Source organism: Paralichthys olivaceus, chromosome 4, assembly GCF_024713975.1.
Source record: "Paralichthys olivaceus isolate ysfri-2021 chromosome 4, ASM2471397v2, whole genome shotgun sequence".
Classification (NCBI taxonomy): Eukaryota; Metazoa; Chordata; class Actinopteri; order Pleuronectiformes; family Paralichthyidae; genus Paralichthys; species Paralichthys olivaceus.
This window is the reverse complement of record NC_091096.1, coordinates 4,950,660-4,976,831: the sequence shown is the minus strand read 5'-3', so window position 1 is coordinate 4,976,831 and position 26,172 is coordinate 4,950,660. Positions and strand designations below refer to the sequence as shown.

At 44.7% G+C, this 26,172-nt stretch overlaps 1 protein-coding gene across 2 annotated transcripts in view; it reads left to right on the top strand.

Annotated features, from left to right (window-relative positions):
* Positions 1-3,557: 3,557 nt before the first annotated feature.
* Positions 3,558-26,172, top strand: part of LOC109636989 (neurogenic locus notch homolog protein 1-like) — a 38,560-nt gene continuing 15,945 nt past the window's right edge. For both annotated transcript variants that reach the window (XM_069523373.1, XM_069523372.1), the window contains exons 1-13: positions 3,558-3,827; positions 4,613-4,694; positions 17,024-17,286; positions 17,537-17,875; positions 19,183-19,305; positions 19,426-19,659; positions 20,696-20,851; positions 21,009-21,194; positions 21,829-21,942; positions 24,425-24,538; positions 24,699-24,932; positions 25,031-25,141; positions 25,918-26,110. In XM_069523373.1, the coding sequence (XP_069379474.1) occupies positions 3,770-3,827; positions 4,613-4,694; positions 17,024-17,286; positions 17,537-17,875; positions 19,183-19,305; positions 19,426-19,659; positions 20,696-20,851; positions 21,009-21,194; positions 21,829-21,942; positions 24,425-24,538; positions 24,699-24,932; positions 25,031-25,141; positions 25,918-26,110 (2,207 nt within the window). In that variant the 5' untranslated portion in view covers positions 3,558-3,769. The remainder of the gene's footprint in view (positions 3,828-4,612; positions 4,695-17,023; positions 17,287-17,536; positions 17,876-19,182; positions 19,306-19,425; positions 19,660-20,695; positions 20,852-21,008; positions 21,195-21,828; positions 21,943-24,424; positions 24,539-24,698; positions 24,933-25,030; positions 25,142-25,917; positions 26,111-26,172) is intronic.

The following is a 26,172-nucleotide window of genomic DNA, read 5'->3' as shown; positions in this document are numbered from 1 at the left end:
GATGGGTCATCGGATTAAAGGAGCTCAGTTTTCAGGGGTCATTTACTGTAAGTGTCACAACTTAACTTTCGAGATGAAGAGTTAAGATAACTACTTACTCTGTGTGACGAGTATGTCGGAAGTATGTCACTTGTAAACACATAAATAAACTTCCTAGGAGAATTAATTGTTTGTTATTCCTGTAAAAAACAGTTTATCATGTGTTAGGAAAGTTATTGTTTGTCAGCAGGATTTTTTTATTACTTTCTTTAGGGGCATTTTTTTTGACATTTTCAAATTATTTCCAAGGGGACTGATATGAGTTTGTGCAATCTGGTATGGGTCCAAATAAAAATCTGTATGAAGCAGATATGGTTTCATCGGGACACTGTTGGGCCTCGGTGGAGGTATGAGCCTCTACTGAGTGCCACTCTAGTTCTTCTTGGTTAAGTAAAAGTTATTCTGGGAGTTATTAAGTCAGTAGATGTTTTCAAAGATGAAAGACATTCAATAAACTGTCATACAATTCAAGTGGTTGTAGAAAATTCACAGCAACTCTTTCTGTTCTGGGAACTGTTTCAACAAATGCAAAGTCAATCCCACTGACAGAAAGACGCTATGCCAGAATTATATATATGTTCTAATTTATTATTACATGAAACATTACAAGCGGTTTGAGTTTCTACCTGAGGGAATATTTCAGTTTCCTTACAGCGGCAGATGCAAAGAAAGGAGCAAAACTGACTTGTAGTTTACATGACATCGAGCTCCATCAGCACGCCCTGACTTGTCCCCCATACACGCCACATCTGCCGCTCGGCGCCCACCCACACACTTTCTCAAAGGGCCAAACAGTGGATCTATTATGCAAAGTGATATTAACTTTGTATGTACTTGGCAGAAAACTGGTTCATGAAATAAAGTGAGTTGAACAAGGTTGTATTACGTCACAGAAGTAACAAGTGACAGCTGAACTAAAGTAAATACAAACATATATTAATACCAACATTGCACCTTGAACAGCTTAAATACAGATTTGACTAAGAACAGCTAACTATTATTTTCTCATTTAATTGATCAGATGTTTGGTTGATAAAATGTCAAAAAAATTCAGGACTACAACATATTCAGTTTGCAATGAAATAAAACACAACACCTTTGGCACTTGACTCCAACTATTAATTGATTTTTAAAAACGCTGTCCATTACTCCGTCAATCAGCGATTGATGGAGTAATCATTCGGATTCCGCAGCTCTCCGGAATTATTTGAAGGATGAATACACAAACAAAAATAATCATTGATGGTCACTTTTAAGATATTCATTGTCATAAAGATCTACAGAAAATAAGATTCCTTTAAAGATCCAATCAATTCATGTATTTGATACTGTAATTTAGAAATTAAAAATCTGTGAGCTCAACATTCATATATTGTGATCCGTCATCAGATGGCTGGAATTAAAAAATCAGGATCATACAATAATACCTTCTGAATAAACCTATATCCATGCATTGCTGGGGGCCACTGAAGCAAACAGATTGTGTCTCTCTGATTTGGTCCAGCTGTCTCTGGTTTATGAGGCTGATAAAGTAGAACAGGTCTCTCCATCTGTGCCGCACCAGTCGTGGGGACAGACCCAGACCACAACCCCCAGGTCAACACAATGAGAAGGAAATCAACACAAATCCTGTTTACTCTCCACCTCACAATGTCATGCAATAAACACATTTCACCATTGAGCAAAAGCACAATGGGGAGAGATTTCAATGACACGCAGCTTTTATAGGTAGATGTTTGGAAATATGCTGCAGGAGGGATGAAGAGTTGTTGACCACAGTGTGACACTGCTGTGAAATGGTCAATAAATGTAAAGCAACACAAAACGGAATAACCACGATCAAACTTTTGTATGTGTTTGATTTAATTGACCAGGACTCTGTGGGACCCTCCTGCTTAAAATAAAGGATACATTAACCATCGCATCCAAATTAATTGATTAATTGAATCTAATTTGGATTCTCATGTTTTCGGTTCACATGCAGATTCACTAAACAAAATCAGGTTATCTTTTAAGTGCTTAGATTAATTGAATGATTGAGCTTAAATCTCGGTGGGTTAATAACCAAACACGTGATTATGAGCTTAACGTGGTGAAGATAACCAGACTGAAACATTTGCATGACAATACCCATATAGTAGTATTGCTTTAATCTGATTACCGTGATGAAAATGTGGGTTACGCACAGTTAGACCAGCTTCTCCTCGTGCCCTCTTTGTTTTTATTTGATTCTGTCTGCCCTCAGGGTTACAACTGTCTCCGTCTGCCTGATGTTTTTTTTGGCAGCTGTGTTACCTGTAACCTCCAGACAAAGTCTCTGTGTGTCTCTGTGGTTTCTTAAACAAATGAGGGCCCGACGGTGTTGACGCTGACAGTTACCAGCTCCTAACAGTCCTGGGTGATTGCGTCAGAAAGGTTTGTCTGTTTGTCTGATCCACCTCCACTGGGTTCGCATCAACGAGAATATTTCTGGAACTTCTGGAAGTATGCACGAGGCAGGACGTTATGTCTCCTGCTGCACAAATCATGTGGTTTTGTTTACAGGTCCATTTCTCCCAGTTTCTCTCTCATGTGCTTCGTGTTGTCTCAGTAGAATGGTCAAGTTAGCATTATTATTTCTTCGTTATTCCCAAGTCGAGGGGAGGGGGGCCACTTCTGACAGTAAAATGACACAAGCTCAGTGAGTCCTGTCGACCAGCAGCCGTTACCTGTGTGAAACTTCTCAGACTCCGTTCACAAACTCACTCTATGGGAATCTACCTCTGCTTCTGCTGAGTCTGCAGTCGGGCTCAGTGAAAATTAATGGTAGTCGCTGTCAGCAGTTATTTATCAGTGTGGAAGATCCTAACTGCTAACAGGCCGGTTCCCATGCTGTGTCAGGTTGTGTTGCCCTGATGCAGGAACGATGTGGGCTTCAGACACAAGCTGTCAGACTTTTGAGATTTTCTTTGTGGAACTGTGATTGTTTTCACGCAAAAAAAAACGTCAACTAACAGCAATTAAATGTCTGGGTTTTCAAAAATAAAAAAAAGGTTATCTTCAAGTAGTTGCTGCTCATCTGAGTGATTTTACAGAAAGGTCAAACAGGTGGATATTAGTTACATGATAGAGCCATGAAATCAAAAAGCTGAGTCTATTGACTGATAGGCCTCTGGTTAGAGTTTAATTGATCAATTAAAAATGCAATAATGGGGATTCAAATAAGAAGAAATTGAAGCAGTCAGAGTGGGATCCATTACAAAGTGATGTATTTATATATATTTACTCAGATATTATGGGAATGATAGGAACTTACAGTTCTGATTTCTTGCTTACTTCAAAAATGCTTAATTTTCTTTTCAAACACCCACTTCCTCATTATCTCTTCACCAGTTTGTTCAGTCTGTGTCTGACTGTGCAAGTGTGTGTGTGTGTGTGTGTGTGTGTGTGTGTGTGTGTGTGTGTGTGTGTGCGCGTGTGTGTTTGTGCATGAGAGAAGAAGAACGCCCCTCGGCGCCGCGCACGGAGAGGCGCGAGTCCCTCCAGTCATTCCCAGCTCGGGAACTGAAGTGACAACATCTCGTGCGTCACAGAGACGCTTCACTTCCCTCTCTCTCTGCGGATCCAGCGGAGGATGAACTGAAACTTCACCGACTCCTTGTTATTATTTTTTTACCGGAGCTGGGAGACACTCTATCGGATCTATGAAAAAACCCACGTGGATTAGTGAAACCGTTTTAAACCAGAAGGAATGTATATGTTCTTGGTCAAACTAACTCTCCTGCTGTCGCTGATCGGACAAACACGAGGTGAGTGTGTGTCTCTGCGTTCATGCAACTTTTCATTAGTTTCAAACAGGAGAAAATGTAACTCTGTGAAGTTTTAGTAACTACATGCAACTTTTCTTTGTAAACTTATGCGCTGAAACTCACTTTACCCACATTTCTATTACTTATCCTGCACGTTTTCTTCACTTTACTCATAGTTCCAGCTCAACAACTAACTCTTAACTTCTACTACATACAAGTTTTAATACTTTTCTTTACTTCTAACACACTCAGACTTAATGTACTTGTATCTGCAGCGTGGTTTGGTAGATAACATGAGTTTCTTACAAGATCTCATGCACCTGTTTGCATCCCAAACATCATGTTTTCTCCAGACCTCTTCTTCTTCTTCTTCCTCCTGCATCTCTTCTCACCTCCAACACCCAACTTCTTCTCAGCAGTATGTAAACGCATGCCTTTGCATTTTGCATACAGAGCATCTATTTATTATTGCAAAGCTGTGTTACTCCCACAAATGGTTCATTCTCTGTTGGGGCAGCTGCAGGGAGAAGCACTCTGCTGCCAAACCAGAGTCGAAACTCCTGTTCACCGCAAAAAACTGCACTTCCCAGGTGGCAAGAGTCACACCTACGCTTCACTTTTATGGAGTCATACCTGTGCCACTTATCTGCCCTCTGGGAGAAACAGAAACTTGGATGTTCTTCGCTGCACCACCTTCACGTGTTGCAATAACTGCCAACTGTAAATAAGTAGTGATTTCAGATGTTTAAGGAAATTGCAGGTGTATTAAAACTGTCCCTCCGCAGGCCTGAGATGCTCCACGCTCACAGAGCCGTGTTTGAACCAGGGGAAATGTGAAACAACTCCAGATGGGAACGGAGAGTGCAAGTAAGTCTAACATCTGCATTTTTAAAATGTAAAACCAATGACTCAAGGAGGGGGGAGGGGGCACATGAGATTTTGAAATGTGGGATTTGTGGAATCAGAGATGACTCAGATTTTTGGTCGACATGTGAGGGCTCTAAAGGTGGAGTTCTCATACCAGTGCTGCTATTTCTGGGAGGCAAATGGTCAGAGAGCACAGACAGAGATGAGTGGACATTGATGAGGACTGGGGTCACTGTGTGTGTGTGTTTCTGTGTGTGTGTGTGTGTGTGTGACTGCCACCACACTCTCCCCTCTGCAGCCAAAACTCTCGCAGCCCTAAATCTTGTTTTTCTTTTCTTTCACGGAGCGACAGCTGGGGTTGCCAGAAGCTCGGCGACCATTGTTCTCCGCTGCGATTAATTCTGTGTGACTAATCTGGGTGAGGCTTCCCAGAGAGACCCTCAGACCCTGTCCTCCTACCCTCCGTCTCCGCCGCCCCCCCTCCCTCCCCGCTCTCTCCTGGGATTTTGTCCCCTTCCTCAATGGCCTTCAGTGCTCGGTCTCTCCCTCTCTCCCTCTCATTCCTCTGGACAGATGGCAGATGTTAGATGTTTTCTAACCTGAGACAAGTTCTTCACTTTGTCTCTTGAGGTTGGTTTTCATTTGGATTGATGTTTTGAGTTCACATGTAAACCTGATCTGCCCTGGACTCTTTATTTTTCGGACATCTTTGTGTTCTGTGCTGTGGTTGTGTGTCTGACTTGGCGTGAGCAGCATCAGCCAGAGTCCAGTGTCGTCTCACTGTCGCTGACCGCCGGACGATTGGGCCGAGTCGGGGTCACGCACAGCTTCAGGGCCTCGTGAACCAGGCAGCTCTCTTGCCCCCCCCCATCGCCACGTCTTAATTTGGTCTGGTGGTGTTATTCACTCGTCAATTACACCCCCCCACCACCCACTCACCCTCACCCTCACCTCCTCACTGTGCCACAAAGCCAGCATTGTGCTGCTGCACTGTCCTCCTCCTCAGACTTCTCCAATTAAACATGGAGATGGGCATCATTGTAAAGAAGGAAAAAGAGGTTTGTGTGTGTGTGTGTGTGTGTGTGTGCGCGTGTGTGTGTGTGTGTGTGTGTGTGTGTGTGTGTGTGTGTGTGTGTGTGTGTGTGTGTGTGTAATACATTAAATTCTTATTGTTAGTTGTCATTATGCAACCAGAGAAACTCCTGAGAAAAAAGTTTAGGGTCATTAAGTTCACGCAGGGAAACTTTCGCTGCAGAAACTTGCAGATATGATTTACTGGAACATTTAAAAATGTGTCTTGCTTCACTTTTCCGTAGTATTGTAATCTGATTACCTTTCGGATTGTACATTTTGGATTTGACTAGACTTGACTTGTCGCCCTGGGGTGTGTGATGGGTATTTATTTTTTTTGGCCACTGTTTTATATTTTACAGATTAGGTGAGTAATTGATTAACCAGAAGAATAAGTGTTGATTGATTAACAGTAAAAACAGATATTCAGCATCATTTGAATGATTTTTGGCTCAGCTGAACTGTTACATGTTTCATTGTCTGTTTTCCTTTCGTGTTGCTGCAAACCGTCTGTGTGCATGAACCCAAAACATACAGACAACATACCCCAAATAAAACAGTTACTGTTCCTCCTCACTCATTTTGAACCTGATCTCTATGTCTCCAGTCAAATTATCCCAGATATGAATGATGCCATCTTGTGAATTTGTAGCCAGAGTCTGTTCCGACCTACAACGAATCTTTGGCCGATACCCCATCTGTTAACATGGAGGAGGCGAGGTTTATGTCTTATGCTGTTGCTAGCCACCAGGGGGCGATCAAGACTCTTTGGCTTCACTTTTGGGGGCTGTCATGTTGTTCATCTTTATATAAAGTTGTGATATGACACATTCAATCATTATTTAGTTGCTGTGAGGTCAGCCTCAATTTTAGCAGTTGCAGATGGATTTTAGGATTAAACGACCAAAGGCTCAATTTAGTATCACTCTTGCTTAAAGTTGTGGAATTGGAAATAGACAGATACAAAAAAGAGAGAGATAGATCCAGGAGAGGCTGAGATACCCTGGCTAGTTCCCAGTATTAGCTAAGCTGAATCACTGGTCTCAAACCTAAGCCAAGCTAACCCTGATGACAGTCAGAGTCATTTTCTCACACTGGACAAAGCTCCGTCCTCCAGAGCCATAAAATACATTATACAACAGTTTTACAGAGTCGAACTCAAACACGATGATTCACCTGTAAACTGAGCTGCGAAGTGGTCCTCACTTCTTTTCCGTGAACGGGATCCGACCCAGGAAATGTGTTTTCCACTTTCTTTAATTGTGTGTTCATGTGGTTTTATGATGTTTCACGTGAACTTCATCTCAAGTCACAAAAACAACAACTCAGGGTTGCTGACGTCATCATAAACCAATAAGGATAATTTTATAATCAGCTCGAAATAGTAGCTTAAGATGCCACTTTACTTAATGTCCTTTTTCTGTTTGTTGTCATGCAAATATTGGAGCGATGTTTCAAGGTGTTGTTTCGAATGCTCTAAACACATAAATACATTTCGTCTACAGCGTCCTTCATCCGGTTTTTTACATTGTCAGCAATTTTATCAAATCATTATTGGATCTTGGTGATTTAGGGAACTGATGCATGAGTTGTGTGCAGTTTGGTGCAGCTCCAAATGGAAATCTGAACTTAAATGTGGTTTCGTAAGGGCACTGTTGGGCCTTGGCTGCAAAATGAGTGTCATTCCAGTTCATTCACCTCTTTGCGATTTCCTGTTTGATCTTGTGATGGAAAAAGTGTTTTTGTGTTTCCGAAAAGCTTAATTTTATTTGTTCTGCCGCCTCACTCCATTCACGACAGAATTATGAGCTGCTTCTGCCTCCATCTAAAACCACTCAAGTGTTATTTGGAGGTCAAGTAAGTGGTGTTTCAGTTTTATTTCGCCTGACAGAGTTGCCTCCTCAACATGCCATAACATAAATACCATCCACTCCCTGTATCTGGCCCAGCGAGATCCCGACTGACTGAAGTTTATCTCCACAAGAGCTTTGAGGAGGCCTCTCATTCACTGCAGAGGCTTGGCAGCAGCGAGAGCCGAGAGCAGCGACGGGGCTGAGCCAATCCAGATCGGGGGAAAATAACTCTCCAGAAATTCCAGCGGCACGATGGTCCAGAGTGGAACCCGCTGTAGGCTGAGATTCTCTCCACCGGCGGGGATGAGAGATGTGAGATGGGCCGGTTCAGGAGCGAGGACGGACGCCGCGGAGAGATCACATGCACTCACCATCAGTTAATCAGGACGATGAATGAGTACAACAGGTTTCTGACAGACGTTGATAGTAGAGTCACATGATTCGACGAGAAGTGCACAACAGATAAACACAGAGTGAAAGTTTAGTTCTGAGCTGCTGTTCAAATCTGGACACTGTAGCTCTGATGAATTCAATAGAAATAAAACAATCCTGTCTTTCTCTCTGGAGCTTTCAGTTACATCTCATGGGCTTCAGCAGCAAACTTGATCACTTGTTGCGGAGCTACATCTGTATGTTAGCAGAGTTGGGGTTTGATGTTTTTGAAAACTGCTAAAGCCAATGTCAAGAATTAAGTTTCATCGAAGAATTCCTGCAAGTGCAAGGAATAAAATCACAAGAGCTACGGGAGCAGATCCAATAACTTTTCAAATTTGAAACCTTTCCTTCTCTTCTGACGTTTTGACATATTCTGGGAGCACTTAGGTGAAAGTGCTTCAGGTTTCAGCGGGACTGACAAACACTTAGGGTTTGAAAATGTGAGAAGTTAAATCCTGTTGTCAGTGTCTGTGTTTGAGTGAGAGCAGCCTCAGGTAACGAGCAGTCGATAATTCCTCGCTGGTATGTGCAGCGACGGCTACAGTATACATCCACTACGCTGAAAGTGAGCCCTTGTCTCTCCGGTTCTTGGGATTCTTCAATGGCACCTCTGTTTTCTCTGGTCAGATGAGTCCATCGTAACCCCCACCACCACCACTCCCACTTCACCCAAGATCCCCCCCTTACATCTCCATTCAGAGTCAGGAAACGGCCTCGGAGCGGCCCGGGGGGGAAGAAAAGGTGCTGTATCTGATCATATCATCACACAACGAGAAACACACAGCGCTCTGCTTTTATATGGCCGCTGCCGCCCGTGTCGGGTTCCCTTTGGCATGAGTCCTGCCTGGTGAGAGGGCCGATCGGCACAGAGTTCTGGGCATATGAAGCGACTCAGAGGTGGGGAACCTCATAGCGCCGGGGAAACGGTGATACTTGAGCTGCTCGGGTTGTTATGTATATGCCAAGACAAATCACGTATACTTTGATCGGATTGAAAAACTGTGTGTGTGTGTGTGTGTGTGTGTGTGTGTGTGTTTAATACATTGCTTTCTTTTCTTTTTCTTCCTCCAGTCAGACCTCCTGTCTTTGGGTTTTTAGTGTAACAGCGAAACAGGGACGTGCACACAGAGTGCTTCATAATACCCATGATTACTTGTGGTTTCTGCCCATTCAGCTCCGCACTGCAAAGCATCGACTCTGTCTGCCAGGTGTGCTCTCAGCCTTTAGTCACTCTCGCTGCCCGACAGTCACTCACATATTAAGGAGAATGGAGCGTGATGCCTCCGCAGTGAAATGGAGCAGCTTGTTCAGGATATCTGTTACACAGGGAGGAAGAAATGACCTTTAAGGATCATAAAGTCTTATCCACACATGACAACTTACTGTGTTTTGAGCCAAAGGTCAAAAGGAACCATTTATACTTTTCCACTTTGACACATCCAGAGATTCAGGTGAGAAAAAGATGCTGTGTGAGAAAACTGAGTCAAATTGAAAGACATGGCTGTAACACATAAATATTTATATTTAAGACTCGTTGATGCTCAATGTATGATTTGTATTCGTGGTGTCTTCTTAAGGCTTATTGATGAAACAAACAGAAAAGAGCGGTACGCTAGGAAATTGGGGGGGGGGGCACGAGGAAGAAATTCAAACAATGGTGGAGAGTCTTAAAGAGTTGGTAAGAAACAACAGGAATTTGCCAGAGCGAAGGGACAAACATCCACTTTCCCCTTTTTTCTAAGAGGAACATTATCACAACCTCCTCCGCTGTCACCATGTTTGCTGTCGTCAGACTCCTGGGGAAGTATTGCTGAACAGCCATGCTAACATACATGATTCATGGGAGTATGCAGGCAGCGTCGGTTACATCGTTGGAAACAGACGGGTCTCTTTCTATACATAAAGGCGGCATAAGTGAGACTTATCAGGGATACAAATCCATCCATAAATCAGCTCATAAACCAAAGAAAGTAGATGCTTCTGTATCTACAAATCATATCAAATCTAAAACTAGCCTGATCCCGGTCTTGATTTATGGACGACCAGGCGCATGCAGGATGAGGTGACGGGACAGTTTTTGCCTCGCTCTGGCTCAAGCCCTGAAGTTTTTTTGCATACATGAACAACCCGAGGGTCCGGCTGCACTGTCAGCTCCACCTTCAGACACCCGTAAAGCGTTTAAATGGTTCCCAGCCTCGTAAAGCAGGCAGTGACTCTCAGGACACACACTCACACGCACAAACCCACTCTCTTGAGTGTTGATCCCTGGGGGAGCTGGCTCTTTCCCATGGGCTGTGTCCATAATACACCCAAATATACAGGGTCTCTAATGAAGGCTGCCAGATGTGGGCTGGCCAGGTCAGCTCTCCTGTGCTATTAGAGAGGAAGGAAAAGAGGGATGGCTGTAAGAAGAGAGAAAGAGGGGCAGAGCTTCCCCTGTAATTTCTGCGGCCAGTGAGGATTTGGTGGTAACTTTGGTTTCGGTTCCACAACAAACAACAGCCCTGTTTTTGTGCCAGCTTTGGTTTTAACCAAAGAGCTATTTTTATTCCAGCGGAGTCACTCTGTGTGATGTGCAGCTGAATCCCAGCGCGCATTTATAACTTTGACTTTTCTGCACAAGTGGTGGAGTTGTCAGTGTCCATATGCTGCTGAGAGGAAAACACAGGGAGGACAAAAGGAAGAGAGGGAAGTGCAGAGGGAAGGAGATGAGAGAGCCCCCCTGGGCAATGCTTGTAAAACAGATCAGACGAGACTAAAGGGGACTTAGCGAACCAAACAGCCAGGAAATGAGAATAGGTTGTGGGGAGACAGGAGGCACGAGGGGAGGGTGAGAAATATGCTCCGCTAAAACAGTTTGACTCCTGGTTAAAGGTCTTCATCACTGATGAAGACACCACGAGAGAGACATAGTAAAAACACTTTATTCAGTCATAGTCTTCAGGAATAATTGTCTTTTATTGCTTTTTAATTTTTCTCTCTGAGATCTGGGAGCTTGGTAACATTAAGACAAAAAGTTGTTTTCAAACATGAACTCTGGAAAATGTCTGGGAAATGAGGTCCCGACCTTTCCCCCCCGAGTTTGCCTACAGTTCACGATTGTCCAGGTTAGATCCGTTCATAACAACAGGAAAAGAGTCCAGGCGTATAAATACACTGCAGAAAATCCTGTGTTGTTGACATCTTCGCCTGTGTCTTCTTTGTGCATGCCACCTTTTTTTTTTCATCCTGAGATATTTTTATGCCTTTTGTTTTTGCGGTTTTGCATCCATCACAGAAACGTCATGGACAAGCCCACTCGCCCGCCATGAGAAGAATTTTTCCTGTTGTATTCTCACAGGGGCTCATGGACATTTTACGAGGTGGCTGAGAATAGAAAAATTAAGGCATGACTCTGAAAGCAGCTAAAGTAGCCAAACTATCAGACAAGTTTTTAAGCAAAACTCCAGGTTAGTCAAACTTCCATTAAACTGGAATTATCCTTTAACTCGCAGATTAAACATGGGTCGTCTTCTGCGATGTTTTTCTGCAGCTAAAAAAATTGTAAACAAAGTATTATCCTAAAATATTCCTAATTATGTCACGTACAGAAATGAAACCTGACACTGATTCTGTCTCCCACACAGCTTTATCTGGCTGAACAATTGAATAAATGCACAATCTAATTCAATAAGCTTCTTAAACACGGAGTGAAGCCTGTGCAGCTCCGAGTCGAGGTTTTTATTTGTATACAGTGCACGTGTAGCCCACATATTACGTTCAAAGCCTCTGTCCCCATCTGTGAGTGACCTCAGAGAGATGGCAGATGGCAGATTGGCCCGACACTGAGGAAAGCCCCTTTTTAGAGTGACGCCTGGCTCAGGGTCAGATGTCACCACAACATCTGCTGGAGGCTCGAGCCGCCGCCCCGGCCCTGTTATGCATCCCATCAGTGTTGCAGACCTGTTGCCACGGGCTACTGTGGCAGCAATCGAAGAAGAGACGGGGCACAGAAGTGAGCGTGGAGGGGAACAATGAGGGCTTTTGGTGCAGGGATGACGGAGGAGATAATAACAGTATCGGCCTTACCGCGGATATAATTCCGCTGCTGTCCTGCAGTTATATGACACCTTCCAAACACCTGATATTTGCTCAGCTTCTGATTTGTGCCCATCTTTTCATGTCTTCTTTATTTACCTTTCCAGCAGCTCAGTTCACCTGCTGCTGTCGAGATTATCCCGCTCGCTGGGCCGGCAGATTTCTCTTGTTGAAGCAGCTGCGTTGCTCTGTTTGTTTTGAACACAAGCAAGACTCCATAAAAGAGTCGTTGAGCATCTTTTGTCTCATCGCTCCCTTATTTTGTACGATCGAGCTCCCATTCAGGCAGTTGAGCCTGGCGCCTGTAAAAAAACACTTTGTGCTGAGCGTGTATTTGACGTGCTCTCGCCAAGTTAAAGAGCAAACTGTTAGCATTCTTTGCCTAGCATGTGCTACAGTCGACTTGCCGCCTGCACCTCAGCCAGGGCGTGTTTGAATAGTGCGTCCACGTGCACCGAGGTAGGGTCGAGAGGGCTGTTTGTCTTTCAGGTCTCGGTGTGAGACGCTGGGCTGTTTTTTTTGCGGGGGAAGGTGCCGGTTTCAAAGCCGGTGTGAGTTTTTTCAGGGAGCCATAAAGTGAGGCTGCCAGCAAGCCTCTATTGAGGCTTCTCGGGTTAGGAATCAGGACAGGAGACTCTTTAGAGTAAACACCAAGATTCCTTACGAGCTGGCAGCCCCTGTCCTTCTCCCCCTCGAAAAAACCCAACCAAACCAGTTCCCTTTCTTCCAGACTCCTTTGTTTGCCCCACCACTTGTGTGTGTTTTGGATTTTAAGCTTTTCTTTTGCCGTACGCTTTTTTGGCTCCAAACTTTGCAGACCACTTAACAGTTGCAGAGCAGCTTGGAGGAAAGTTTTTTTTTTTTTTTTTGGGAGGGGGAGTGAGCGGTAGTCAGTTGAGACTTGTAAATCCTAATGTCTTGCAAATGAAAAGAAGTTGGAGAATTTTTTTTGGATTGAGAGAAGGTGCGCGGAGCGGACGGATGCCAGCGACCATGCGGCTTTGAACGGAGGAAGTGAAACCAATAATGAAGGGGGGGGGGGGGGGGGGGAATTCAGGGATGAGCCACATGTAATGAAAGGAGATTTAGAGAAAGATTTTTTTGGGATATGGATAGAGGAAGAGAGAAAAGGGAGGGGAAGGAGAGGAAAGAGGAGGTGTAACAGCTGAATACACCCGGCCTATGGTCAGCTCTGAATGGGGAGGAGAAACAATGGGCCCACTCATCCTTCGCTCTCTCTCTCTCTCTCTCTCTCTCTCTCTCTCTCCCTGGCTTTTCTGTTCCTGCCTCGCTCCTCATTTCTTTGCCATCAGAGGAAGCAGCCATTCACATGCCAATGCTGGAAGAAATGAACAACTCATTTAAGTATTTTAAAGTGAAAAGATATAACTTTTTTCTTATCACATTTTAATCAACTTCAATTTTAAGCAGGGGAAAAATATTTTTTCTGCTCTTTTTTCATTCAGACTTTTAAATCTTTTCTCCACCACTGTCGACTCAATGTCTCAAAATAAAATAACCACTATGACTAATTCTCATCCAGTCCTTAATTAAAAAGCGTATTTTGGGGAGTATGTAGGTTTTCGGACAGTAGCAGGATGGGGTGCCATGGAGAGGAAGGAGGCAGAATGGTGGGATAGGGGATGAAGGAGGAGGGGAGGGGGGGGTGAATGGCTGGAGCAGCAGCTGCCGTCTCCTCATTAACATGCACACCTGCTCCCTGCGACCTTTTTCCAGCGAGTTCGTGTGGCGCCTCACGACCTCAGCACCCGCCACTGCTGGGGCTTAACTGGACTGGCCTTCTAGCAGCCAGAGGCCCCCCCCCCCCCCCAACACACACACACACACACACACACACACGCCTCTAATGTCCTCCAAGGGTCTGGATGCAGATTGTGGTGCATTACAAGTTTTAATTTAAAGTGACGTGAACGCGTAACAGAGATGATGTCCGTCGCCCCATGTTTAAAAAAACATGTCGAAGAATCTGAATTCAAGTAGAAATCGAATCCTCTGCAATTTGTTCAAATTAATTTAAATGCTGACTTTTCCCCCTCTGGCTGGAATGAATGTGTGACAGCTCTACTTTACATCCACAGGAAGAGTTGGATCAGATCATAGATTTCATTCTTTAATTCATGGACACCAATAGAACACAATTTCAGTACCTCAGCTTGTGGTACATATATATATATATATATATATATTTATACATGGGTATAATAGTGATTGATGTGATAAATCATAATCAAAGCATGTTACAACTTGTTTCATACAATTCAAAGGCCTTTATTTCTTTGTAGGTTTCCTCTTAGAGCATTTACTGTATTAATAACTCCTGCAGCTGTCTTTTGTGATGGAGAGATTACATGTTGAACATTTGTGATCTTACAATTCATTTTGGATGCAACTGATTGGACTTTGCCTGTTTGTGCCTCAGTGACACCGACTCTCTGGTCTGGACGTGGTGACATGCCACCACCACTCACTACTACTGTTTATGCAGCGGGCAGCCTAGCATGTGATGTTTTCTTTTCGTTGCCACAGTCCCAAGGCCGTCTAATCCCCTGAGAGGGCGACCCTGTCTAAACACACGCCTGTCCCTACAGAGGGGCCACGGCTTGGCCCCCACTCACTCACACACACACACACACACTGGCTGGCACCCCTGGGAATGTTTGGGGACAGGGTCCTGCCAGCCCCTCAGGCCTAACAGACTTGTTGGCTCTGCTCAGGTATTTGAGAGCGACGGCTTGTTTTTATGTCGTGGGAATCCCGCTTTGATGTCGGCAGAATGTTTTATGCACAATATTGTTTCTGCATGAGAGTAAAAGCACAACAATATTCAAACAGAGCAGTTCATCAATTGGAGAAAAAAAAGAAGACGTTTGGATATCGAGACATTCAGAGGTTGTTCCCCCGGTCTCTTCTGTTTCATCTCCTTCCCATCTCTTGTCCGATGCTGCAGAAAATCCTCTCTGGGGGAGGGAAGAATAACAAGCATTGAGGCTGTGGCATGGTGCTTCATAAGTTGCCATAATGTTGGCTTGCAGCTCAAACGCTGTGGTATAGATGGGGCCTTGTCCTCAGGATGAATGAGTGCTGACAAAAGAGTTGAAGCGAGCACATTTCTGCTGAGAGCTGCTGCCGTGATGGCTGCTTTTCTCGTGTCTCTACTTTTACCGAGAGCAGATTAGGAAGAAGGATTCCAAATACCAGAGATATTTTGTGTTCTCGTCTCCAGTGGTGTTGAGAAGATTCTTTGTTTTTGTAATGCCCGTGCCTGCTTGGCCACCCGGCAGTACTGGATCTCTGAAGGTGATGAAAACAGGAATGTGGTGGTAGAGAGGGTTGACCTCAATGTATTTATGGTAGTGCCCCAAAATTATATTTATACAAAAAAATGTGAAATAAGCATTTCTAATGTTTGGTTAGATTGTCAATTCATTTAACAATTAATGTTTTTATCAGCGTCTGTTAGTTTGTTCGTCTGTTGGTGGGTGATCAGTATTTCATTTTCACTATTTTCATCACCGTCATGAACCTAGAGGAAAAATGTAGGGGAGGGGGGGATAATGAAATGATATATTGCTTAATCGTGTGTGTGTGTAAAAAAAACTGCACACTGTAGGTATATGTGTATGCGTGCTGTGTGTGTGGCCCCTTTGGTGAGCCGTGCGTATCCTCGGGGGACGCTCTTCAGCTCCTCTCATTGTAATTGTAAATGTGCGACTGTGTCCCTGTGATCTGCAGCCGCTGTGTGTGTGTGTGTGTGTGTGTGCGTGTGTGTGTGTCTCTGGGAACTTGTCCAGTGGACGTTTATGACACACACAACCTGTGAGAAACCTCTCAGTAGTTTGAGCCCCCTCCTCCCTCTGTCTCAGACCACCGTTTTACAGCCTCACACACATTGTTCGTGGGGGGGGGGGGTCAGCGTAGGAAGATGAATGTCTCGTTCAGAGCATATTTTCTCGTGTCCATGTTGCCGTGTTGTAAAAACAGCAGGGCAGAGCAGGGCCGTCTTTTAAAGGGAAACAGATAGTTAGTCCTATTGGTCAAAGCTATTACCCAGGCAGCTGATTTATGAGGACAGTAAGTGGACAAAGGGACTGAAGTGTTGTCTTAACCCCTCTGAACTCTGCTGTCACTGCCGAGCTGAGAAAGGTTGTTAAAATACAGGACTTGACTATTTGTAATGCTAATTCCAAATGAGAAAAATAAATCAAAGACGGACGTGTATTATTCAACCGATATATATTTTTTGCAGAAGATATGTTTTTTTTATGAACTTGTAAAATGTTCCTGTTTGTGATAAAATGGTGGTTGTTTGTCGTTTTTTGTTTGAAGATTAAGTTTTCAAAGGCGTAACGAGATTTTCTGAGAATTCAAATATGTCTAGACCCCAGAATAGTGCTGGACAATAAATTGAGTTTAGCAGATTACAGACAATGTGATTGTCCTTCTGATCTCAGTTTACTTCCATCAAAACATATGATCAACACAGAATCCAGTGCACGAGTCCGGTACTTTTAAACAGTTATTCTGAAATGAATCTGGTGAAAATAGGTAAAAGGAAATGTCATGTACTGGAGTATTTGGAAAATATACAGTTTAAAAGAAATTTTCTTTTGCTGAGTAAAGTTTTTACAGATATGTAACTGTGTATGTCATCACTAAAAGTATCAAGGTATTGAGTAAGTGACTCGAATATGGCTGCACAGTATTTCTTTCTCTTTTTTCACTGTTAAACTTCTCAAAAACATTTTCTGAATACTTCAAATCACAGATATACAACTATACATTAGTAAATGAAGGTGAGATGGAGACTTCAGACTTATCTTCTTCAAGATCAACCAAAAACATTCCTGACTCACCGTGTTTGTCTTTTCCCAGGTGCTGGGATGGATACGTAGGAAGCCATTGCCAGTTTCGTGACCCGTGCACCTCCTCGCCATGCATGAACAGTGGCGCGTGTCATGCCGTCACCAGGGGGAACACGGTGGACTTCAGCTGCACCTGCAAACTGGGCTACATCGACCGTCACTGCCAGACACCCGTCAGCGATGTCTGCATCAGCTCGCCGTGTCGCAACGGAGGGACCTGCGAGCTCGAGACCCTCCAGACGTACAAGTGTCGCTGCCCACCTGGATGGTCAGGTAACTGGCTGATGTTCGAGGGGTCTCTACAATCGACATGGATCTATTTGACTTTTTATCACATTTACATCTCGGCACATCGTTTGAATCCTGCAGAGATTTAACCAAAATCCAAAAAGTTAACAACTTTGATAAACTTAAGATTTGTTTTGTGATTAACGACAATATTAACCTCGACAAAGAAGTACTTGAGTTGTGTAGAATTTAAAGCCTGAGATTTTAGCGTAACATAATTCCTCTGTGTCCTCAGGTAAACTGTGCACACAAGCCGACCCCTGCGCCTCGAACCCCTGTGCCAACAACGGCCAGTGCTCTGCCATCGAGTCCCACTACATCTGCACCTGCACGTCGTTCTTCTCCGGAAAGATCTGCAATCAGGACGTCAACGAGTGCGATGCAACCCCATCGCCCTGCAAGAACGGCGGCCTGTGCGTCAATGAGGTCGGCGGCTACAGATGCCAGTGTCCGCAGGAGTACATGGGCAAGCACTGCGAGAGCCGCTACCTGCCGTGCAGCCCGTCGCCCTGCCACAACGGAGGCACCTGCATCCAGAAGGGAGAGACCAGCTACGAATGCTCCTGCGTGCCAGGTAGAGATATCGTCTAAATTCATGCTGTGGGGAGCCGAATGAAAGGAGAAGTCTCTAATCCTGCACACACGACCTCTTAGATTTGTTTTTGAACAACCACGTGATCCTCTGGAGTTAACGTGAGGTCGTTCAGCTCTGAGTATTCTGACGTCTCTGGAGTTGAATTTAAATGTCAGTGTCTAGTAATTGCTGGTTTAAGAGATGATGTCATCGAAGGCTGGGCTGTTCCGGCTCGTGTTGCGTCCTGTGCTTCTGTGTGTGTACGCGTACGTTTGTGAACAAGGCAGAGCAGGAAGGCATCTGGGTTTATCATAAGGAAATGGACAGCATCCTTTTCACATAGTGGAGTGAAGCAAACTTCTCTGGAGCTTTAGCTCTGCTCATTTTGCTTTATGTAATGTGTCTTAGTTTCCATCCCATCTCACCAATAAACCCCACGATTAAACAATTGGCCGATGGTTTTATACGGTTGCAGTCATGGATGTAAACAATAATTTCATTTGAGGCCTATTAGCACATATAGTTAAGCTGGTCATCAAGAAGGCTTTCTTAATTGTTCCAGAATAGTTATAAATTGTTATTGACAGTAATCATTTTGCTTATTTACCTATAATGTAAATTTAAGACAAAGAAAGCTTAATTTGGGGATGCACATAAATGCAACCTTCTTTTCCATGTCACCCTATATCTACATCATGATACTGGCCTTTTAAGAGCATTACATGGTTTAAAATACATGGATAAAAACAAATACTGTCGGTGAAGCAATAATAATGGAGAATTATTGCATTAATTCAAAGCTACAAGTGCAGTTTATATATTTTATCTTTAAATTCACTTGAAATATGTGCAACACTTACATTTGCAATGTTGGTTAGCTTTATTAGCTGCTCTATCTTGAAGCCTTGAATCTTGAAGTAAACAAGCAATTATTGAGAAAAACACCATTAATCTCCGCATTAAGTCTCCTGGCAGCATGTTTTATATTTCCCAACAGGCCACTCGTGCAGTCCAGTGGTTTCCTCTTGTGTAGCTGTATAACACAGTGGATGTTATTACACGGCACGGTTGCCACAGACCTCAAGAGGGTACAGCTGCCTTCTGTCTGCTGGCAGGAACAAGACAGTTGACCACATTTAACTGTAGAGAAGTTTCACTCCCTTTGTTGCGATGGGACAATGTAGTTTTCAGGGCAGGAGAGACGAATAACTGAACATCTGCAGCTCCCGCTAGTAGAGGTTACTCAGGGAAAGTGAAGAAAATACGTTGCAATAAATTAAATGGAGTCTTTTATTTGTTTAATTCAGGTTTTACTGGGAAAAACTGCAACTACAACATCGACGACTGTCCCAATCACAGGTGCGACAATGGAGGGACGTGTGTGGACGGAGTCAACACCTACAACTGCCAGTGTAAACCAGAATTTACAGGTTTGTATAGAGGAGTTTCAGTACCACACTGGATTCTTACATATGGACATTTGTCAGGAAACAAGTGGCATCATGGGACATTAATCAACTGTAATCCTCTGACCCGCGGTTCCACCTCAGGTCAGCTCTGCGCAGACGACGTTGACGAGTGCCAACTCATGCCCAACGCCTGCCAAAATGGTGGCACGTGCCACAACATCCACGGCAGCTACCAGTGTGTGTGTGTAAACGGCTGGACCGGGGACGACTGCAGCGAGAACATCGACGACTGTGCCAGCGCCGCATGCTACAGCGGCTCCACCTGTCACGACCGCGTGGCGTCTTTCTACTGCGAATGCCCCCATGGCCGCACAGGTACATCAGGGTTTATTCACCTCTGAGTGTCTTGCACAAGCTTGAATTTGCTCTCGTTCACTAGAGGATATTTTAATTATGCCGTGTGAAGGACGAGGAAGTCACAAATTGAAACAAGCTCAAATTAAAGGCTGTAAAGTCGACACCAGAGAAAGTGACATTCATAAATGCTGATCTTTGGTTTCTCCTGTGGTTTCAGAGTCTTAAACTAAACTAAACTCCTGTTGGTTGACATGAGTGTGTTTTCTGCAGTCTGCAGATGTATAATTTCTTCACTCACTCACACTAATTTGATGACATCCATTATTTAGTTTGACTTGACGTCTTTAAATCTTTGACATGAGTTTGCCTTAAGCACCAGCTGTCGGTCATTAAAACATTTCAGATCACTTTCCTTCTGTCACAGCAGCTTCTTTGTTTGCAGCCTTACAGCCCTGTGGTTGTAATCGTTAACCAGAGGACTAGTTAGAGTCGTCGGACGTCTGGATCTTAAGTTATCAGAGAAACAAGCTGAGCAAACAGCCTCTCCTGACGTCCTGTGTCCACAGAAAAGCTTTGCAGATGATGATGATGTATATACACTGCTGATAAACAGGAGGGCTTAAAGTAACATTGTCAGCTTACCTGAGCTGTCACACCTACCTTGTTTGGTCTGGACCAAAATAGCAGATGTGAAAGGAGCCTAGGACCCTGGTTTGACGGCATTGAACAAGAGACGTAGTTAATCCTCGCCCCTGATGATAGTGAATTAATGTTTATATAATCACATAACAGTGGCTACAACGTTAAAGAAACAAACAGTTCTCTAATTTTCTCTATTCAAATGAAAAGACAACTTTTTCTCTGCATGCTCTAAAATGCCCGAAGCTGTGTTGGACTCGCGTCAGATTTTCCGTGAGTGGAAAAAAAGAAATTTAAAAGTGACTGAGTCACTGATTCATGGGATTCGGGATAATTGCAGTTCATAAAACAGGGAATCATGGGCTGACAGTCATGGGTTCAGTGGAATAAAAATAAAATCTACCGTATGTACCAGGTCTGCTGTGCCAGCTGGACGACGCCTGCATCAGTAACCCATGTCAGAAGGGCTCCAACTGTGACACCAACCCTGTCACTGGAAATCATTTCTGTACCTGCCCCTCGGGATACTACGGTGCTTCCTGTGACCAGGATGACGATGAGTGTGCACTGGGTGAGACTCACACTCCTTCCCCTGCCACATGTCTGCCTGTTTCAACTGTACTGATGAGACACTAAACCACCCATATCATCTTATTTTCATAATCTCAAATTCTAATAGTTTTTGCGACGAGCTGTTACAGTGAAAGTTTGAATTTCTCTTGAACCAGGCTCCAACCCGTGTGAGCACGCAGGGAAGTGCATCAACACCAAGGGCTCGTTCGAGTGCAAGTGCCAGCACGGTTACACGGGGCCACGGTGCGAGCTGGACATCAACGAGTGCATGTCCAACCCGTGCATGAATGAGGCCACATGCCTGGACCAGATAGGAGACTTCCACTGCATCTGCATGCCAGGTGAGATACTCATGAGGTTTGGTTCGACCGGAAAAAGTTTAATATTCAGCTGTGGAACCAGGCAAATCTGTGATTTCTGGCCAAAGTATTATTAATTCAGATTTAGTTTCCATGTCACCAAATTGCAGAGGATCAGAAAAAACACGTCTTATAGATCAAAAGCAGTTTTCAAAGACTCCTTCTAGGTGAATCTGTTCATTTTCAGTCTTTGAGGCTTCAGCGAGGTTCTCTATACTTTCCCTGTAATTTACGTTTGGGTTATATACTCTGACCACATGGCACCACACATGACGCTGTAGACATGAACCTCGTCCCTTTTAGGTCATTTACAATTTAGTCAATATTTCATGAATCTCTAAGTTAAGTTAAATTGCTTGTTCTTGTTGTTCCCTCCAAGTTTTTAAGGATGTTGCTTCTTCTCTTTGTCATGTGTGATTGTAAACTGATGATCTTTTAGATTTTTAAGGAATTTGTTCATGTAGATAAGTTGATTAACTAAGAGAATAATTGGTAATTGCAGTAATATAATTTAAATCCAGTGCAGCGGTATGTTACAGTGTGAAAATGCCTCTTACTGTGTATCTCTGTCTCACCGATCCATCTCCCCCCTGGTCCTCCCTTGCTAATTGGCCAGGCTACGAGGGGGGCTTCTGCGAGATCGATTCAGACGAGTGCGCCAGCGGCCCCTGCCTGAACAACGGCAAGTGTATCGACAAGATCAACTCTTTCCACTGCCAGTGCCCCACAGGTGAGGCTGCCGTACGGCTGCAGAGGAGGGAGGAGGGGGAGAAGACTTTCTCTCTCTCTCTCTCTCTCTCTCTCTCTCTCTCTCTCTCTCTCTCTCTCACTCAAACACACACACACTTTACACAAACACACAAACACCTCTCTGGACGGGCACTAATCCCAGCCCTGAGGCAGGCTTACGCAGGCCCGGGTAGCCCAGAACCAACGCAGCAGTCGAGGTGGAGAGAAAAAAAGAAGCGATCTATAGGGAAAGACGTGAGGAAGTCTGAACTTTTTAAACAAGTTTCTCATCCCTGTTTCCAAACTCTGATGACTGAGCAGAAACTTGTGGTTTCAAACGAGACTAAAATTAGCAGGCAGAGCTGCTGCAAGGCTTCATTAAATAACGTTTTCTGTGTCGTGGTGGTGAGCGAGGTTGTCGTTTGGTTTATTTTGAGGGGAGGAAGTTGTTTTCGGCGTTACAGTATTTGGACAAGTTGGACTCGTGTTTTGTTCTGGGGTGAAGGAATGCAACTATTGAGAGCAAAAAGAAAAGGAAGAAAAGAAAGGAACGTTCTTCACATGTTTTTTTTTTGTTGTTTTGAATTCTTTCAGTGGAATCATTGACGTGGAAGTACATTTTTTTTTTTTCGTTCTTTCTTTTCTGGGAGGAAAATAGCAAAGCTCTGAGTCGGGTGGATCAAAGACGGCCTGGGTGGAAAGAGGCAGGATTCCTCCTGTTGAGAGAGAAAGAGAGGAAAGAGGAAAAATGGAAAGAAAGAAAGAAAGAAAGAAAGACATCCCAACGAGGAAGCTTTAGAATTAATAGAGAGAAGGGGGGTACAAGAGTGAACACAAGAGCTTAACGCCTACGAGAACCCTGTGTGACATTGTGAGAGGGTTATGTGAGGAAGCAGCACTAAGTGGTGGCGGTGAAAGTGTTTTTTTGGGTGGGGGGGGGGGTTGAGACTCACGGACCGTTATGCCGAAGCAGGAAGGGGGTGGCTAAAGGAAGGGGGAGGGTCTTTAACTGCTCTGCTTGAGATGTAAATTTGTCCCCGAGGCGAAAAGGGTCCCCTCTTTTCATTTCTGTACATGGAATAGCCATGGAAACCACAGAGAGCCATTGAAATGTCTGATTCCAACAGTCTGCGGAAAAAATCCCTCTTTGGCTGCTGAGGTGCACGATGCATGTGCGCGCCCCCTCTGTGCACGGTCACATTTCTGCAACAACTTTTGTATGTTTATGCGTATGTGTGCATCTGGGTAAGAAGTCCCACCCTAGAGCTTCTTTTGATTTCAGCTGGGGGGATTGCGTTTTGGTGCATTCCAACATAACTGTGAAGAAACGTATTATTTGCATCACGTTGCTTGGTCCTGTCCCCTGATCCGGATCTGCACCAAAGTTTAATGGCTCCACCCCTCCGCAAAATGTTATAAAAATTGGTTGTGTAGTTTTGGCGTAATCCAAAACCATGCTGAAGGCAGTTATTTATTAAAGGTTGAGAATCCTTTCTGAGCCATTAATCGATTTGTCATGAGCAGGCAATCAAAAGATGTCCTCATTAAACATGATCTTAAAGCATTATTAAATTATCTATCAATCTATAATAAAGCAGGTGGTCATGACATTTAAACACTTCAGCATTCTTTAATGAACTTTTTAAATTTTTCGGAGCCCTTGATATTTTCTTCAGTCCTCGCGTCAGACTGTTTCTTGCAAAGTCCACTGGGAAAAATCAGCTCGCCGCCAGCCACACAAATACTTCCTCGCTGGATTAGCCGCTGTCTGTCTTTTTTTTTTTTTAAGTGTAAACCACCTGCGTCTTCCTGCCGGAGGGCCAGTGGAACTTTATTGCTTCATCAGGCGACAACATCCTGCTCGTCTCTTGGACTGTACCATCGTTTGAAAATATCCGAGATGAGCTCCAAAAAAACCAGAGAGGAGAAAGCCTGCTCGTGGATTTTGAATGACGAGGAGCTTGAATAGTGGAGGGTCACAGGTCAAGCTGGCTCTTTGTAGAGACGGGCTGTGAGTGGAGGGGGTAGACGAGTGGGGCTGAAAGTAAGACGGGAGAATGCACATTGTGATGGAAAAGTTTTCGAGGACAAAGGCAACAGGCTCAGTTTGGCTCAGATGAGGCGTTGGGCGCACAGGCCCGCCTTTGTCTCTCACCCCTCGGTCAGGAGGCCTCGCAACTTTCATTCTTTCCTTATTTCTCCCCCCCTTTCTCCCGCTCTAAACGAGCCCCCCCCCCCCCCAACTTCTCTTTCTGGAGTCGCGCTGAAAAGAAGCGACGTGGAAAATAGAGAGTGTATAGTTTTTTGCTTTCGTTAATTAACATGCAGATTTCTGATTCGTCGAGAGCTCTTAAGCATGGGCTCTGGATTATGAGCGGGACTGGTTTGAAGTGCTGAGAACACAGTAGCCATGTCTGTACACACACACACACACACACACACACACACATTGGCACAATAAAACACTCTTGTGGTTTTTCCAGGCTTCACCGGGATCCTCTGCCAAATCAACATCGATGAGTGTGCCAGCACTCCGTGCAAAAATGGCGCCAAATGCACAGACGGGGCCAACAAGTACACCTGCGAGTGCACTGAAGGTACACGAGTTTTAACAAAAGGTTTAAAGGTTTAACAAATCCTGGAGTTACAGAGTAAAAAACTTTTAGGAGTGGAAAAGTGTAAAGTTTTGGCACAGGAGGTCAAGATTCAAGCCTGTGAAATATACAGAATTTCAATTAGAACCTCCTCTTTTGTCAGGTTACTCGGGGAGACACTGTGAGACGGACATCGACGAGTGTTACTCTAACCCCTGCCACCACGGCACCTGCGTCGACGGCCTGGCCTCCTTCAGCTGCAACTGCAAACCTGGATACACGGGCCGGCTGTGTGAAACCAACATCAACGAGTGCCTGAGCCAGCCGTGCAGGAACGGGGGAACCTGCCAGGACCAGGAGAACGCCTACATATGCAGCTGCCACAAGGGAACCACAGGTAAACGCCACACAAACACACACACATGGAAAATAAAAGAAACTCAAGTGTGACTTCTCTCTAAAAATCTGAGGTAACCGAGAGCAATTTTCTCCCAGGAATCAACTGTGAAATGAACATAGACGACTGCAAGAGTAACCCCTGTGACTACGGGACCTGCATCGACAAGATCAATGGCTACGAGTGTGCATGTGAACCGGGCTACACCGGTAAGCAACTCCAACACGCACGATTACATCACAGGCATTAAACATGACGGAGGATTTAGCTCAACACTTTCGGCAAAAGCTAATATCACAACAATAGAAATGAAGATTAAATTTAAAGAATTAGATGGGAGCATGTTCCTGCGACACTGTAATCCAGGTTAAACACGGCTCCTGTCTCAGATGACCGATGGACACAAAGAGCGTTTAAGGTGCAGGGATTGGAGGAGATCGGAGGTATGGACGGAGGAGTGCGGTCCTGATGGGGTGGGAGGGTGACAGATGGCGAGCGAGTGAGCACGCTCCTCTGAGGCTCGACCGGTGTCGCCTTCCCGCTCCACCCTGTCCCCGACCTGCTGCTGTTAGGACACGCAAGATGCACACAAAGCGCGGACACTCACACACACACTGTGGCGAACACAGTCACCGGAGATCTGAGCCGGAGAAAAGATTGCCTGAAAGATTCCTGAAAGTTGAGCTTTTAAAAGCTTGGAAGCCGGGCCCCTGCTTTAAAGCCAAATGGGCCGCCTTTATGTAATGCGTGGCACCGGGTTGAATGGCGTCAGTGCCTCAAGTGGCCGACAAAGAGGGGCTTAAAACCCCTCATGTTTCTGGAAATCGATACATTACCTGCCCTGGGATATAGACTTCATTGTGTGGCGACTTTGTCTGTTGTGTTGTGTATTTAAAAAAAGGTATCACCATAATTTCAAAGCCACTTCACAGTCTTCACAGCAATAAAGTGAGAATGTCAAGCACCGTCCTCTCGTTTCCTTCAGGCACCATGTGTAGCATCAACATCGACGAGTGCGCCACCAACCCCTGCCACAACGGCGGCACCTGCAACGACGGCATCAACGGCTTCACCTGCAAGTGTCCAGAGGGTTACACTGACGCCACCTGCTTCTCCCAGGTCAACGAGTGTCTCAGCAACCCCTGCATCCACGGTCACTGTGATGATAAGATCAACGGGTGAGGACGTCTATGAGCTGGTGCACTGAACGGGTCGAGTGTTTAGGCTACTCTCTACCGAG